Here is a 17853-nt window from a genome sequence, read left to right on the forward strand (position 1 = left end):
ATAAATATCAATATGCAACACCTTATTTTTATATTTTCTCTAAGTGCACATTTTTCAAATTGAACATTTTCAAATGATCACTTCTAAGACAGTCTTGTGAAATCACAATATCCCATTTTAACTAGCTAGCCCCTAACATTTTTTAACAAATCATGAATTACTTTGCACCATGTTTGTACAAATAATAACTCATGTAAAATACAAAAGTCAACTCTCAAATTTTTCAATAAATCATGTCACACTTTGAACTGGACACCAAATCTGTTATCTGTTTCTTTGTCAGTTAGTGAAGACCAAGTCTTAAAAATATTTTATTGGATTTTCAAATTCTATTTGAGTTTTGTCTCTCTTAGAATTAAAAATGTCAAGCAAAGCGAGACCAGCTTGCTAGTAAATAAATACAATTTAAAAAAAAATAGAGGCAGCTCACTGGTAAGTGCTGCTATTTGAGCTATTTTTAGAACAGGCCAGGGGGCTACTCATCTGGTCCTTACTGGCTACCTGGTGCCCGCAGGCACCGTGTTGGTGACCCCTGGGTTAGTGGTTTTTAGACCTACCATTCTTCTCTGTTTGACTCATTTCACTTGATCAAACCTTTTGTAACATTCCACACTGCAAAATAATAAAAGTATGTATGATTCCTGCTGGTACTGCATTGGAAGTGAAGAAGCTGTATCAGGAAACCCTTCAAATGTGACTTAAAAAACATTGCCTGTAAATTTATCGAAGGCCAAAGCTTGACCCCAAACAGATTATTTCTGTTTCCATTTATTCCTAAGGGGCGTGGATGTTTCTCAATCCCAACACATCGTGTTCAGCTTTCGCTGATAAAAGTCACCGCTTTTGATTACTACCACAACATGATTTCTGTTCATAACGTGAGCGCAAGGATTGCCTGCGAAGCGGAAGGAACTCAAACGAGGACACGCTATGCTAATTACAAGGGTTTAGCTATCGTTCCTGATTGCATTGCTTCGCTGAAGGGACGGTTTGAAGCCTTATTAGTTGTCCAAATTGCCTTGCTGCACTGAGCCGAATGCAAATGAGTTGAAAGTTTGACGTTGGTGATCAGCTCATTAAGATGCAACAAAGACGTTATTGTCAGCATCACACGAGCCAGATGAGGAGAAAAATAAACATGTGCGCTTGAAAAGTCACCCTGCTTTTTCCTATTGCGTGGGTTCCCTCCGGGTACTCCGGCTTCCTCCCACCTCCAAAGACATGCACCTGGGGATAGGTTGATTGGCAACACCAAAATTGGCCCTAGTGTGTGAATGTGAGTGTGAATGTTGTCTGTCTATCTGTGTTGGCCCTGTGATGAGGTGGCGACTTGTCCAGGGTGTACCCCGCCTTCCGCCCGATTGTAGCTGAGATAGGCTCCAGCGCCCCGACCCCGTAGGGAATAAGCGGTAGAAAATGGATGGATGGATGGAAAGTGAAATACATTTAAAGGGGAACATTATCACAATTTCAGAAGGGTTAAAACCATTAAAAATCAGTTCCCAGTGGCTTATTTTATTTTTCGAAGTTTTTTTAAAAATTTTACCCATCATGCAATATCCCTAAAAAAAGCTTCAAAGTGCCTGATTTTAACCATCGTTATATACACCCGTCCATTTTCCTGTGACGTCACACAGTGATGCCAATACAAACAAGCATGGCGGATAGAACAGCAAGTTATAGCGACATTAGCTCGGATTCAGACTCGGATTTCAGCAGCTTAAGCGATTCAACAGATTACGCATGTATTGAAACGGATGGTTGTAGTGTGGAGGCAGGTAGCGAAAACGAAATTGAAGAAGAAACTGAAGCTATTGAGCCATATCTGTTTAAACCGTATGCAAGCGAAACCGACGAAAACGACACGACAGCCAGCGACATGGGAGAAAGCGAGGACGAATTTGGCGATCGCCTTCTAACCAACGATTGGTATGTGTTTGTTTGGCATTAAAGGAAACTAACCACTATGAACTAGGTTTACAGCATATGAAATACGTTTGGCAACAACATGCACTTTGAGAGTGCAGACAGCCCAGTTTTCATCAATTAATATATTCTGTAGACATACCCTCATCCGCTCTCTTTTCCTGAAAGCTGATCTGTCCAGTTGGAAATGCATCTGCTTTGAGTGTCGCAGGATATCCACACATTCTTGCCATCTCTGTCGTAGCATAGCTTTCGTCGGTAAAGTGTGCGGAACAGACGTCCAATTTCTTGCCACTTTCGCATCTTTGGGCCACTGGTGCAACTTGAATCCGTCCCTGTTCGTGTTGTTACACCCTCCGACAACACCGACGAGGCATGATGTCTCCAAGGTACGGAAAACAGTCGAAAAAACGGAAAATAACAGAGCTGATTTGACTCGGTGTTTGTAATGTGTTTGAGAAAATGGCGGATTGCTTCCCGATGTGACGTCATCGCTCCGAGAGCGAATAATAGAAAGGCGTTTAATTCGCCAAAATTCACCCATTTAGAGTTCGGAAATCGGTTAAAAAAATATATGGTCTTTTTTCTGCAACATCAAGGTATATATTGACGCTTACATAGGTCTGGTGATAATGTTCCCCTTTAATTTCAACTTCTAGCTAATTACTGCCTTGTTTGACTGTGTTCAATAATGTCTCCTATTTAACAATAGTGTCCCATTTTTTTTCTTTTTTTTTGACATTTTGGAGTAAACAAGACAATCAATTATTAACTTGAGAGAATGTCCTCCGACTTCCTTTGAGGCTGCGGTCTGGGCACAAAACCCAACAGGGGGAAAAAAAATAAAAATAGATGAGAAAAAAGCTTGGACTCAAAGTAAAACAATGTGGGGAATAAGAGGCCTTCAGGGTGACGAATCACAGTCTCTTGCTTGCGCGTACACAAAACAAGTGCCATAAAACAGCAAATAAACATGGAAATATGAGCACAGAAGTCAGTAAATCTACTTTAATAGTGTCCTTTTGATGGTCAAAAACCAGGCAGGGGTCGACCTGCGCGTCGATAGCCTCACTGGCCGCCCTAAATCAATAGTCTGTGCTTCTCTGCAGGTTTACAGCTTCCATTTCACAGCATGAACCTGTTAGTCAGGTTCAAGGCGAACATTGAGTGCTGGCAGCTTGATCACAACCTGACTTTTTTTACATCGCGGCGTGGCGCCCAAGTTCCCGACTGCTGTCATCAGCTTGATTCACAAAGGCCGCGGCGCAGGAAGTGGTGGGAAATGAATTCATCCGTTCCAGGGTCAAGCCGTGGCCATCACAAAACCTTTTATTAACGGTCCAAGCAGTGTTTTAAGTCACATTTTAACATGATTAACTGTCTCGCAAGTGAAAAAGAGTACCGGCTGGGTTAGGTTGAGAACTCTTTTGACTTTAGAAAGTTAATGCCAGGTTTCGCCACAAGATGGTGCTGTGGTTACAGAAAAGTAACCACATTAAAGTAACAGTATCAACATTTTCTTCCTGTGCTTCTTTGGAAGCAGGGGCTCGCCATATCCAGGAGATGGCGCTGTTTTGTGGGGGAAAAGCAATGTTTATTACGTTTTCTTACAATCAGTCTTGTAAAGCAGGGGTTCTTATCTTTTTTTTACTTGGGGTTCAACTTTTCCAAGAACCCACTCAAATATTAACACTGAATTAGTAATCTTACTCTTGATTTTTAATCAATGATTATATCTAACGTACTTACCACCTTGACAAATGATTTGAAACCATGTGTTAATCACAAAGGTTATTATCCAGACTTTGGTCAGGCTGATACTGCAGAAGAAGCAACTCGTAAAAACTGATAAAAATAAATGTACATACAATTACGTGTGCTAAAATAAATACATTCTAAATAAATGATACTAAATATGTTTGTGAACTAAACTGTCAATGAAATTAAAGTGCAAATGAAAATACAGCTTTACCACTTAAATCATAATTTTTGCGCTTAAGAAACTTCTCTGTGACTTAAGTTCCAGACTTCTTCTGTTTGATATTGTCATTGCTGCCACAGGTGGTGGAAACGTGTATTACAACTGAGTCCAGCGATAATATATTTCTTTGGCGACCCTCTAGAGCAGGGCTATTCAACTTCATAATGAAGCCGCAGTTTCAAGAGTCCTAGAGTTCGGGGGCCGGACATTGGAATTTGGATGTTTCATCAGAAAGTGCCTCGGCAGGTTATATTCCTCTGAGACTTGGTTTACTTGAATACAAAGCAAACACGTTGGCTTTCACACTACACTGTCAATAAATTATTTATTCTGCTAATCACTACTAGTTTCCAGCATGTGCAGATAGTTAACAGTATGAAGAAACAGAAGCTCCAGACATTTTGTTGGGGATTAGTGTTCCTTTTGAATTATTTTCCTTCCTCAATTTTATTTCTTTACACTTCTTCCTTTATTTAGGATTGTAAAACTGAAAATATACAAATAAAATAAACATTACAAAAGTATAGCGTCTATTGCGTATCTTACATGAATAAAATATAAGGTTTAGTTTTAATAATTGACACAAACTACAGATGTTTACGAATATAGAAATAAAATTAAAAAATTATATCAAACATGAATGTGACTCATCACAATTAAACCTAAATGTAGCGTTATTGCCCTCTACTGGTCAAATTTAGCACTACATGTATTAAATGAGGTCTGATCGCCCAGAGTTACTCTCAGACAAATAACACAACCACAAATACAAAAGACATAACGAAGTCAGCAATTCATATACAAAATAAACTAAATATCTTTATGCTTGATATCTACTTACAAAGATCTGAACAAATTTTGTGATTAAGCTTACACGTGTGGATTCTTAGAGATAGGGTGAGAAGCTCTGCCATCCGGGGGGAGCTCAAAGTAAAGCCGCTGCTCCTCCACATCGAGAGGAGCCAGATGAGGTGGTTCGGGCATCTGGTCAGGATGCCACCCGAACGCCTCCTTAGGGAGGTGTTTAGGGCACGTCCGACCGGTAGGAGGCCGCGGGGAAGACCCAGGACACGTTGGGAAGACTATGTCTCCCGGCTGGCCTGGGAACGCCTCGGGGTCCCACAGGAAGAGCTGGACGAAGTGGCTGGGGAGAGGGAAGTCTGGGCTTCCCTACTTAGGCTGCTGCCCCCGCGACCCGACCTCGGATAAGCGGAAGAAGATGGATGGATGGATGGATGGTAGCTGCTTGTCTAGAACACTGTGTCCGTCGCTTAAAAGGTCCGACAGGAAACAATGACTCAAGCACTTGCTCGGGGCAGAACATTCCTACTTTGTTGTCCAGTCGTTGTTAAAAGTCCAATTTTTGCCATTTACTTAGATTTTTGTTCAGGGTTAAATGAGTAGTCTTCTTCTACTCAACCCACTGCTGCTTCATTGTGACATATATGCCTCGCTGTTTCCCCCTGCGAGGTGGCGGGAGTACTACATACGTGAGCAACCCTTGTTTAAAATGCCTATTTGGGTGATGTTCGGTGGGCCAAATGAAAAGCTTTGGCGGGCCGAATGTGGTTAGTCTGTCTAGCAACAACAACCCGAGCTCAACAAACAATGTCATGAAAAAAAATCTGCAGCTTTATTTCTTAATTTCATTATCTTTTATATGCTTGCGAGCTAAAATGTTGGTTCAATTAGTCCTATTATATCAGTGGTGTGCCTTCTCTCCTGGCCTAACATAACCAGAAATCATAATCATAATTAAAGATAAAAGTAATTTTTTATTTACTTTCCCTAAATATCTAAAAGTGTTCATATTCTCTTCATGTCATATTATGCTCCTTCCAGCGCTGTTGTTTTATAGTTTATGGAGTTTTTATCCAATCAGAATTCAGCTAGCTTATGTTGCCATGCTGTACCAAATCTGCCACAGCAATGCGGGCGTCCGTGCACTGTAAGTGAACGGGGATATACAGTGACAGACAGTTGCGATAGCCAATCAGATCACGCGTTGTTGTCAGTAAGGCCTTCTAGATGGCGTAAGGCAGATCTATAGTGATGTTATGAGCCAGGTAATATAAGAACTCCATTACCCAGCATGCCACAGTAGTAAAGAGCATGCGCAGTAGCCCCGTTTAGGTTGTTTAATGTAGACATGCCAGGCGGGATGTTTTGGATGAGCACCTGTGGAGTAAACTTTTAAGAACTCAGCCAACACGCCTCGTCTGCATCTTTTATGATTAGACAAGACAACACATATATTTGCAAGGCCATTTTCAAGAAGGATATTTAAAGAGATTTTTTTTATTATTTTTTTTTGTCATAAAAAAATAAAATCATGTGTGCTTACGGTCTGTATCCCTGCAGACTGTATTGATCTATATTGATATATAATGTAGGAACCAGAAATATTAATAACAGAAAGAAACAACCCTTTTGTGCGAATGAGTGTGTGGGGAGGGAGGTTTTTTGGGTTGGTGCACTAATTTTAAGTGTATCTTGTGTTTTTTATGTTGATTTAATAAAAATTTAAAAAATTATTTATTTATTATTATTATTTTTTTTTTTTAATTCTTGTGCGGCCCGGTACCAATTGATCCACGGACCGGTACCGGGCCGTGGCCCGGTGACTGTGGACCACTGCTGTATAGTATTTCTCCAGCAATGGTCATGTGGGCACATAAATGATGGTATTTTGAGAGGTAATCATTGAAGTCGGACATCACTGAAGGCCTTGGTGGGAAACGCACGGCCCGCCACTGTATTATATTACATGTGTATCTTGAAATCCAAGTTGCATAAAGATGTTAGTTTAGATGTTAGTGTCAGCGGTTAAAAATGATACCCAAAAAAAACCTGCATAAATAAAAAGCTAAGTTTTATTCAAAACAATTTAAGTAGAAATACAGTTTTAATGGACCAGCATAATCGAATGCATCACCCTCAGACATCACAAAGAGCAACAGGTGGCGCTATAGTCCCCTACCAGTAAGGCCATTCAAGCCAATTAAGAAATGTCCAAGGACAAAAATGGCAATTTAGGCAAAAGGGAATAATAAGAAGACAAACCAAATACAAATGTTCCAAAAACTGCCAATTGACGGAAATTAAAGCATAAAATAGGTGCATTTTTCCCAAAAATAACTTCTTAAAGAAAAAAATTTATATATTATTAACCAAAGGTCAAAACCAGTTTATTTGGGCCAGATGTGTCTTTTAATGAGGCTGCTGAGATGAAGACAGACTAAGAGGGTTTGAGTAGCATACAAAATGAGATATACGAATAGGAAATATTGTAGTAGTACAAAACGCTGCAAGTATCTTCGGTGAAACCAAAGTCTTTCCTCCTGAGAGCTCCACTAGGCTGCCATCCAGATGGTGAACGACACCAGCAGGGTGGACAAAACCGTCAGGGGCGTCGCACAGCCCAAACACAGCAAGGCTGCCGCGCCGCACAACGCCGTCAAGTACGAGCTCATCCGGCTGCACACGATCTTGCGAACTGTTGTGCAGAACTAGAGAGGACACGAGGGGAGAAGAGTTTGTTAGTCAACCGTGTGAAGGGAGGAAGCTCCAGAGGGCGCTACTTGCCATATTTAGAGACTCCACTGCTTGTCACTGCAGAAGAGAGTTTGTCTGGCTGGCTTAAAAGTATTTAGACTAACAACTGCGACCCATGCAGGACCCGCCGATAATCTGTTTTTCACACCCGATGCTTGAAAACAACCCACGGCTATTCACTCGCCACACGTACACCGAGCTTTAACCTTTCTGTCTTTTGCATGTGACATCCCTCGTGGACCTCGTGCTCCTGCTCTCGAGGCGCCATGCAGCGTGCGCTAGGCCGGCTCGCTCCTCCCCCTCCCAACACCCCACAGGTAGCTTGATACAGACTCTTAAGGCTGTGATTATTTCGCTTTTTTATGTTATTTCCTGTGTGTACATACACAACTTGTTCACAACGCGAACATCATCTCATCTGTTTTCGCTGTTTTCGGATCAATTGAGAAAAAATTCAAGCCTTTAATTAAAAAAACAAATGTTAATTCAGAATCAGAATCAGAAGAGTTTTTATTGCCATTGTTTGTTCACAAACTAGGAATTTTACTTGGCGCAATCGTGCAACATAAAACACATATAACACAGAATAGAATAACAGTAGTAATTGTAGTTAAAAATGATCAAAATTTACAGTGAAGGCTAAATTGCCTTTGATGTTTTTTATAAATGTATGTTTGGTTCACTAAAGACCTAAAATCCATCAGTGTTTGCAAATATGTGTATTCGATAACGAACATTGAAACTGTCTTGTTTTCAAAAACACGTTCAATTGCTGAATACTTAAACTGACCACTAAAGATTTAAACTGTTTTTAAGGTTTATGTATACACGTTACGATCATTGAAGACTTAAATTGCTTTTAATGTTTACGAAAACCCGTTCCGATCATTGAACACTTGAACCGCTCTTAATGTTTACGAAAATATGTTACGATCACTGAAGACTTAAACTGCTTTTAAGGTTTGATTAAACACGTTATGGTCATTGAACACTTGAATTGATTTTAATGTGTATGAAAACACGTTATGATCATTGAACACTTAAACTGCTTTTATTGGTTCCGAAAAGATGTTATGATCACTGAAAACATAAACTGCTTTTAATGTTTACATAAACACGTTGTGATCATTGTACAGAACATTTAAACTATATTTAATATTTACGAAAACATTTTACAATCCTTCGACTTCAACTGCGATTAAGGTTCGCATTAACACTTTACTGCTTTTATCGTTTACAAAAAGACGTTACGATCACCGAAGACTTAAACTGCCTATAATGTTTGTGTAAAAAGTTACGATTATAGAACACTTAAACTACAAAAACACTTTCCGATCACAAAAGACTTAAATTGCTTTTAATGTTTACGTAAACACATTACGATCATTGACCACCTAAACTGCTTTTAATGTTTACAAAAACAAGTTGTGATCCCTAAAGACTAAATTGTCTGATGTTTTACCAGAAGACATACGTTAGGTTTGTTCCAATGTTTACGAAAACACGTTAGGTTCGTCACACACTCTAAATTGTCTTCCATGTTTACAAAAAAAGTTTGTCAGGTTCACTGAAGACTTTGATGTTAACGCATGTTAGGTTTGTTGAAAACTAAACCTTTCACAAAAAAAATATACATAATCGTCAGCAATGTTTACCAAAACGTGTTACTTTTTTTAAAGTAACGTACAATAGATTTATTGACTCTAATTTGATTACAAAGAAGCACTCTAGGTTTGTCAAACACTTAATTTATTAAAATTGTGCTGTTGCTGGAAATTGTCTTTTATGTTTAAGAAAATATGTATATTAAATTCAATGAACACTCTAATCCAGGTGTGTCCAAAGTGCGGCCCGAGGGACACTTTTGTCCCCGGCCTTTTTTTTTATTGACCTTTGATGGATTTAAAACATTTTTATAAATTTAATATCAAAGAGGTATGTGCTGTCAAATAGTGTTTGTTTTTTTGTAGGGATGTCCGATAATTGCTTTTTGCCGATGTCCGATATTCCAATATTGTCCAACTCTTTAATTACCGATACCGACATCAACCGATACTGATATATACAGTCGTCGAATTAACACATTATTATGCCTAATTTGGACAACCAGGTATGGTGAAGATAAGGTCCTTTTTTTAAATATTGATAAAATAAAATAAGATAAATAAATTAAAAACATTTTCTTGAATAAAAAAGAAAGTAAAACAATATAAAAACAGTTACATAGAAACTAGTAATTAATGAAAATGAGTAAAATTAACTGTTAAAGGTTAGTACTATTAGTGAACCAGCAGCACGCACAATCATGTGTGCTTACGGACTGTATCCCTTGCAGACTGTATTGATATATATTGATATATAATGTATGAACCAGAATATTAACAGAAAGAAACAACCCTTTTGTGTGAATGAGTGTAAATGGGGGAGGGAGGTTTTTTGGGTTGGTGCACTAATTGTAAGTGTATCTGGTGTTTTTTTAGTTGGTTTGATAAAATTAAAAAAATTTAAAAAAACGATACCGATAATAAAAAAAACAATACCGATTAATTTCCGATATTATATTTTAAAGCATTTATCGGCCGATAATATCGTCAGGCCGATATTATCGGACATCTCTATTTTTTTGTTTTTTTTGTAAATCACACTTGTAATTTTGGATTATTGGGCGATTATTATTACTATTTGTATTACTTACTTGCATAGTTTCAATTAAAAATGACCCCAATATTTGGACATAAATGCAATTTTATTGTTGAATAGATTTGAAGGTAAAGGAGCAATTGTGTGATTAATCTTTGTATAGGCATGATAATCCCATGAGTCAACTCGTTATTTTTACACACATTTTCACTGATTTTCTTTTGTCACCTCCAACACAAAGCTAACGTTGGCGTTTTTTTCAGGTAGCTTAGCATATATTGACGTATATTGCGCGATTAATGTAGAAAATACCAAAGAAGCCCCCAGCATCGTTCCATTTTTTCTGAAGGCGACCCTCGGTGGGAAAAGTTTGGACACCTAATCTGTTTGCCAAAACACGCCCGCAAGGTTCATTGAACTCTAAATTTTCTCCGGCCAAGAGTCCTAAATAGTCAAAACGCTTACAGTTTGTTTAAGATTGTAAATTGACTTTGATCTTTCTAAAAAGGAAAAATAAGTTGATTGAAGACTTTATATTGTTTACATTACGACCCTTAAATAGTTACAACTCTGTATGTTAAGGTGGTCCAAAACTGACAGGTCTTCAGTTTGTTCATTGGGTTTGTTGAGGACTGCTACCACAGTATGTTTACAAAAGTATGTACGTTGGTTCCGTCAAAGACTGTCAGTTGTCTTTGTTTATGCAAACTATTACACTGCAATGTGACGACTTGGCGGATGTACTGTAGTAATAGACGATGTGTGGTCTTGAAGTACCTGGTATGTCTGGTAGCTGATGGCCATGCCGTATCTGCAGTACATGACGTAGTGTTCACAGTTGTACCACAGCAAGCTGTAGTTGACTGAGCCCAGCAGCTTCTCCGCCCTCCTGGCCACCTCGTCCCCATCCAGTGGGGGCTGGCTGCACACCTTGTCCATGTGGTTGACTAAGATCTCCGAGCCGTACGCAAAGTCCACCACCGAGTCCACCCTCACGCTGGCCACCTTGGCGATGACCCCCATCAGAAGCCGGTTGTTGGTGACCATCTTGGCGATGGCCGACTTGTTCCTGGAGATGACGGGCAGGATGTCCGGGATGAGGTGGGCCACGCGGTTGTCGCCCAAATAGATGCCGAAGTGGGTGAACAAGGTGCGGGGAACCTCCAGCAGGTCCCCGCGCTTGTAGAGGGAGAGGTCATACTTGGAGGAGTCCTCCTTTTCGGAGGTGCTGAAGAAAAAGTTGAGGAGCTGGAAGAGGAACATGACGCCCGGCGGTGTGCGGCGACCAGCTCGACACCTGAGCCTTTTATTTATGGGGCACGTGGGCGGGTGCCGGGGAAGTTAGTCAGCTTAGATTTATATTTTCCAACATCTCGGTATGACTCAAATAAAGGAGCTTTCTCTAAGAACTTTCCAGCGTATCTGGAATGCGAGATTCAGGCCTAATTTCCAAGGTATTAAGGTCAAGGGTCCTCATTAGGAGCGGCTGGAAAATCCTTATATTGCAAAAAGGTCAGAGATATTGAGCCATCAGATAAACTGCTTTGGTTGGGAGACTTCTAATGGTTATTCAGCACTTTGTGAGTGTTTCCAATTATTTAGGACAAGACAGACAGGTAAAAATAACATTTTTATTATTTACATCGCAATATTGTACACAACTAAAAAAATATCCACTATAATGCTGAAGAAATAAGCCAGTTATTGTCATTACAGCAAGAAATATCATTAGAAACTGTGTTAGATGATGCACTAACTTCAAGTTTAGACAAACTACAAGGCACATAGCAAACTATATACATTGTAAGCGACATGTTTTCAGTCTGAGTATTTAAATCATCCTGCCATCCACAGAGTGAAGGGAATAAGGATTGTGGGTAACGTCGTGGAAGGAGCCATGCCGAAAAAGACAATGGAGACGATGCCGAGCATTCCAGTGACCAAGATGCTGCGCTGGTCTCTGATAAGTGACTTCAGATACTCGCAGAACTAGAAGGGGTGGAAATAGCAAGTTATTTATCACATAGCAATACCATGGCAACAAATACAACAGTAGCATAGCATAGTTTTGGGGCATTTTTAGTTAAATTCCAAATATTTCAAATCGTATTGTTTACTGCAGGGATTCTCAAACTCTGGTGTAGGCTGGCTTCATCCGGTGGTATGCCAAAGAACCACTTAATTAAATATCAAACCAAGTGTTCGTGTTCAAACTGTGTGTAATGTTACAGTGGCCAAAAATATTGTTAAATAAACCTCTGCCTTGTTTTTAATGAATACTTAGGCCTACTATGCTACTGTATTTTGGTCACCATGGTGGTATTTGGAGAGCCAAGTGTTGTCTGAGGTGGTATTTGAAAACAAACTTTAAAAAACTACAATAATGGGGGTGACATAAGTTCCAGCATCATCCATAGTCCACCATTGGTATGCCTTAACCCATTGGAACTTTGTTACTTATGTTTAGATGTTAATGATGGTTTTTGTTGAGCTTTTGTGTATTTAAATCCCATCTCCTTTAGGCACTTTCTCAAAGTTCAGTCACAGACGGTGACTCCAGTTTCCCACTTGTTCTTCATTTTCTGTTTTCAAGACATATTGTTTGAAGTTTTCTGTCTTGATGCTTTGATGTTTTCCTTGGTCAACCAGTATGCTTGCCTTTTACAACTTCCTCATGATGTTGTCCATATTTTAGACACAACTGACTGTGAACAATCAACATCTTTTGCAACATTGTGTGATAAATTTACCATCTTGAAGAAGTTTGATAATCCTCTCTTTTGTTTCAATTGATATCTCTCATGTCGGAGCCATGATTCATGTCAATCCACCTGGTGCAACAGCTCTCCAAGGGGTGAACACTTATTTTTAACTGCAGACTAATGAACAGATTTAATCTGTTGCAGGTTTTAGCTAAGAAAGAAAAATGTACATGGTGATTGCATAATTTTAAACTCAGAATCAAGTGATTCCATAATTGTTTTACTCTGCTTGATCTAATAATGAAACTGTTACTGACTACAACAATGTATATTCTTGATTTATTTTAGTGTTTCTTAAGGCCAGAAAGTTTCCATTTGAAATTATTTTAGTTTAGTGTAATGTCTATCTGTTTTTTTTCTTCTTCAAAATTAAACTGAAAGAACATCCTCCAAATCTGCTGATTCCACCATCTTTGCCAGGGGTGAAGACTGTGGTTTCTGGTGTTAGCAAATGTTGTGTCCAATCAATTCAGTTTATTTCAATTTGTTGTTAACCTCTTTTTACGCTTGTGTGTGACAGTTAAAAATGGGTTTCGTGATGGCGACGGTTTGGCCCTGGAACAGATTATATCTGTTTATATTGCTTTCTACTAGGGAACTAGGACAGAGTATTATTTGGATTAGTTCGTTTGATTAATCGAGTCAATCAGATAAAACACACGTTATAGGCTCAATGCGTATTTTACGAATAAAAAAAGTTAAACAACATTTTTGCGCTTGCCATAACATTTTATTCATAATAAATGCACATCATCAACATTGAAAAAGGTTTGTAAGATAGGTCTGTGTACAAAATGTTGTAACCAGCGAGTGTACAGTAATATCCCTCTGAATGTCCAATCATGTCAGTTTTCATTTGTAGTATACATAGAGCGGGTAACTTCTTTTTACACTTGTGTATCAGAATTAAAAATGTAATAAATGTTGCTTAAAACATCGCATTCGCTTGTGCCGGTTTGTGCCATGAACATTTCGGTTTGTGTCGTTATTGGTTTAAGTTATTCAAAATTATATTTTTTGACTAGTCAAATCAAACTTTATTAATAAATCACTTTTCATACTTAAATGAAATGCAACACAAAGTGCTCTACAAACTCAAAAACAGTACCCCGATGACCCAGATCCCCCATTATTGCACACACACACACACACACACACACACATGTATACACATACACACATATGCTCATATATGAACAAATTAATGACATCATTCTGCCCCTCTACCTTGTCAAAATCTCCCCAAAAGTGTCACATTTGTTTGTGCTGCTTTATGCTGGAATTTTTTTGGTCTTACTATTATACTGTAGTTTTTATGTGTTATTATTCATAACCAGCCTCAAACTTGTCAAAATCTCCCCACACCTGTCCCTCACGTTTGTGCTACAATTTGTTATGACTAATTATAACAGTTGTTATGTTAATAACGTGTTATTATTTATAACAGCCCCTACCTTGTCAAAATCTTCCCAAACTTTTCCCATTTGGTTGTGCTACGTTGGTGCTTGTTTATGCTGCAATTTTTTGGTCAAACTATTATACTGTAGTTTTTATGTTATTAACTCTCCCCAAACTTGTCCCTAATGTTTGTGCTACACCTGTTATGTATAATATATTTATATTATTCACATGTGAATAATGCTGTATAGTATTTATTGTCTATTGTGAGCGAACTGTGGTGCTGAATTTCCCCCAGGGATCAATAACGTACTTCCCATTCTATTCTATTCTATTATGGTTTGCGCTCCAGTTTTGTTTTGTTTTGTTTTAGTTTTTATGTTAACGTCTTTTTATTCATACCAGCCCTTGCACTTTGTCAAAATCTCCACAAACTTGTCCCATTTGTTTGTGCTACGTTTGTGCTGGTTTATGCTGCAATTGTTTTGGTCTAACTATCATACTGTTACGATTTGCGCTCCAGTTTTTTGTTTTTTGTTTATTTTAGTTTTTATGTTAATGTGTTATTATTCATAACCAGGCCCCACCTTGTCAAAATCTCCCCAAACGTGTCCCTCACATTTGTGCTGCAATTTTTTTTTAATGTGTAATTATAATAGTTGTTTTGTTATTAGATTGTTATTCTTCATAACAGCCCTTGCACTTTGTCAAAATCTCCCCAAACTTGTTCCATTTGTTTGTGCTACGTTTATGCTGGATTTTCTTTGGTCTTACTATTATACTGTGGTTTTTATGTTTTTACGTGTTATTATTCATAACCACCCCCTCACCTTGGCAAAATCTCCCCAAACTTGTCCCATTTGTTTGTACTTGTTTATGTTGGAATTTTTGTGGTGTAACTATTATACTGTAGTGTTTATGTTATTAACATGTTATTATTCATACCTACTCCCTCACCTTGTCAAAATCTCCCCAAATGTGTCCCCAATGTTTGTGCTACACCTGTTATGGTTTGTGCTCCAGCCTTTTTTATTCTAGTTTTTTAGTTTCTAGTTTCTAGTTATTATGTTATTAATCTCCCCAAACTTGTCCCAAACGTTTGTGCTACGTTTGTGCTGCTTTATGCTGGAATTTTTTCGGTTTCACTATTATACTGTAGTTTTTATGTTATTAATGTGTTATTATTCATAACCAGCCACAAACGTGTCAAAATCTCCCCAAAGGTGTCCCTCACGTTTGTGCTACAATTTCTTATGTCTAATTATAATAGTTATGTTATTAACATGTTATTATTCATACCCACTCCCTCACCTTGTCAAAATCTCCCCAAATGTGTCCCTAATGTTTGTGCAACACTTGTTATGGTTTGCGCTCCAGCCTTTTTTATTCTAGTTTTTATGTTATTAATCTCCCCAAACTTGTCCCAAACGTTTGTGCTGCTTTATGCTGGAATTTTTTTGGTCTCACTATTATACTGTAGTTTTTATGTTATTAATGTGTTATTATTCATAACCAGCCCCTAACTTGTCAAAATCTCCCCAAACGTACACGTTTGTGCTACAATTTCTTATGTCTAATTATAATAGTTGTTATGTTAATAACATGGTATTATTCATAACAGCCCCTACCTTGTCAAAATCTTCCCAAACTTTTCCCATTTGGTTGTGCTACGTTGGTGCTTGTTTATGCTGCAATTTTTTGGTCTAACTATTATACTGTAGTTTTTATGTTATTCACGTGCTATTATTCATAACCACCCCCTCACATTGGCAAAATATCAATAAAATCTATAGTTTTTATGCTATTAACAAGGTATTATTTATAACCAGCTCCGTAACATAAAAACTATAACAGTTAGACAAATAAATGCAGCACAAACGTCTGGGACAAGTTGGGGAGAATTTGACACGTTGATAAGATAACCAAAAAAATTATAATAGTTAGACAAAAACGTCAGGGACATGTCTGGAGAGATTTTGACGAAGTGCTGCAGGATTGGTTATGAGTAATAACACATTAATAACATACAAATATAATAAACAAAAAAAGTAGCACAAATGAATAGGACAAGTTTGGGGAGGTTTTGACAAAGTGGTTATGAATAATAACACATTAAAAACATTAAAACTGTAATAGTTAACCTAAAAATATTTGTTGCACAAACAAATGGAACCAGTTATAGAGGAGATTTTGATAAGGTGCGGGGCTGAATGACGTCACTAGTCAGAAAATGTATTTTAGTATACCTTTAAAAACCGTAACGGCACACACAAAAATGTTTACGGCACACACGAATAGCAGTGTTATTTTAATATATGCAATTATAACCCAGCAGGTACAAGACATTGATACAATGTTGATTATACATAGGTATTTTACAACTGACTTCTAAACAATGTTGCAAAATAGTTGTATTTGTAAATTTAGACAACGTTGATGTCTAAAGTTGGATCCACGTTGTTGGTTGGAAAATTGACCAAGTTTCAATGGTCAAATCAATGTCAGAACCCAACATTGATTAAACATTTCCAAAAGGCAAGTTGTTCCAACATCAATACCTAATTCAACAAGTTCTTAACGTTGTTTTGATGTCTTGTGCCTGCTGGGAAGGAAGGGCAACCTGCTCAGTGGCCTTGTGGTTAGAGTGTCCGCCCTGAGATCGGTAGGTCGTGATTTCAAACCCCGGCCGTGTCATACCAAAGACTAGGGATGTCTGATAATATCGGACTGCCGATTTTATCGGCCGATAAATGCTTTAAAATGTAATATCGGAAATTATCGGTATCGGTTTCAAAATTATCGGTATCGGTTTCAAAAAGTAAAATGTATGACTTTTTAAAACGCCGCTGTGTACACGGATGTAGGGAGAAGTACAACGCGCCAATAAACCTTAAAGGCACTGCCTTTGCGTGCTGGCCCAAACACATAATATCTTCGGCTTTTCACACACACACAAGTGAATGCAATGCATGCTTGGTCAACAGCCATACAGGTCACACTGAGGGTGGCCATATAAACAACTGTAACACTGTTACAAATATGCGCCACACTGTGAACCCACACCAAACAAGAATGACAAACACATTTCGGGAGAACATCCGCACCGTAACACAACATAAACACAACAGAACAAATACCCAGAACCCCTTGCAGCACTAACTCTTCCGGGGTGCCACAATATACACCCCCGCTACCCCCACCCACCCCAACCCCGCCCACCTCAACCTCCTCATAATCTCTCTCAAGGAGAGCATGTCCCAAATTCCAAGCTGCTGTTTGGATAGATAGATAGTACTTTATTGATTCCTTCAGGAGAGTTCCCTCAGGAAAATTTAAATTCCAGGAGCAGTGTACAGAATTGGGATCGAATTTAAAAAGTAAAAAGTAAATAATGGGGGTATAAATGGAAACAGAATAGAAAAATATTACAATAAGAATACAAATAAAAAGCAACAATGAGAATAAAAATATAACAGTAAAATAAGAATATAACAAGGGAAACTCGGCAGTAGTGACCTTGTTATGAAAAAGTATTGCACTGTTATTGTTTTGAGGCATGTTAAAAAAAATAATGCACTTTGTGACTTCAAT

At 38.2% G+C, this 17853-nt stretch overlaps 2 protein-coding genes across 2 annotated transcripts in view; both read right to left on the reverse strand.

Annotated features, from left to right (window-relative positions):
- Nucleotides 1-6762: 6762 nt before the first annotated feature.
- Nucleotides 6763-11402, reverse strand: LOC133621771 (lecithin retinol acyltransferase). Its single transcript, XM_061984121.1, has 2 exons — nucleotides 10880-11402; nucleotides 6763-7416 (listed from the first exon to the last, which is right to left on the reverse strand). Exons 1-2 carry the CDS (start codon nucleotides 11363-11365, stop codon nucleotides 7261-7263), a joined length of 642 nt encoding a protein of 213 aa, XP_061840105.1. The 5' UTR covers nucleotides 11366-11402; the 3' UTR covers nucleotides 6763-7260.
- A 317-nt stretch (nucleotides 11403-11719) lies between these two features.
- Nucleotides 11720-17853, reverse strand: part of lrata (lecithin retinol acyltransferase a) — a 7235-nt gene continuing 1101 nt past the window's right edge. Inside the window, exon 2 of the mRNA XM_061984120.1 lies at nucleotides 11720-12091. Within this exon, the coding sequence (XP_061840104.1) occupies nucleotides 11939-12091 (153 nt within the window). The 3' untranslated portion in view covers nucleotides 11720-11938. The remainder of the gene's footprint in view (nucleotides 12092-17853) is intronic.

Source organism: Nerophis lumbriciformis, linkage group LG25 (assembly GCF_033978685.3).
Source record: "Nerophis lumbriciformis linkage group LG25, RoL_Nlum_v2.1, whole genome shotgun sequence".
Lineage (NCBI taxonomy): Eukaryota > Metazoa > Chordata > Actinopteri > Syngnathiformes > Syngnathidae > Nerophis > Nerophis lumbriciformis.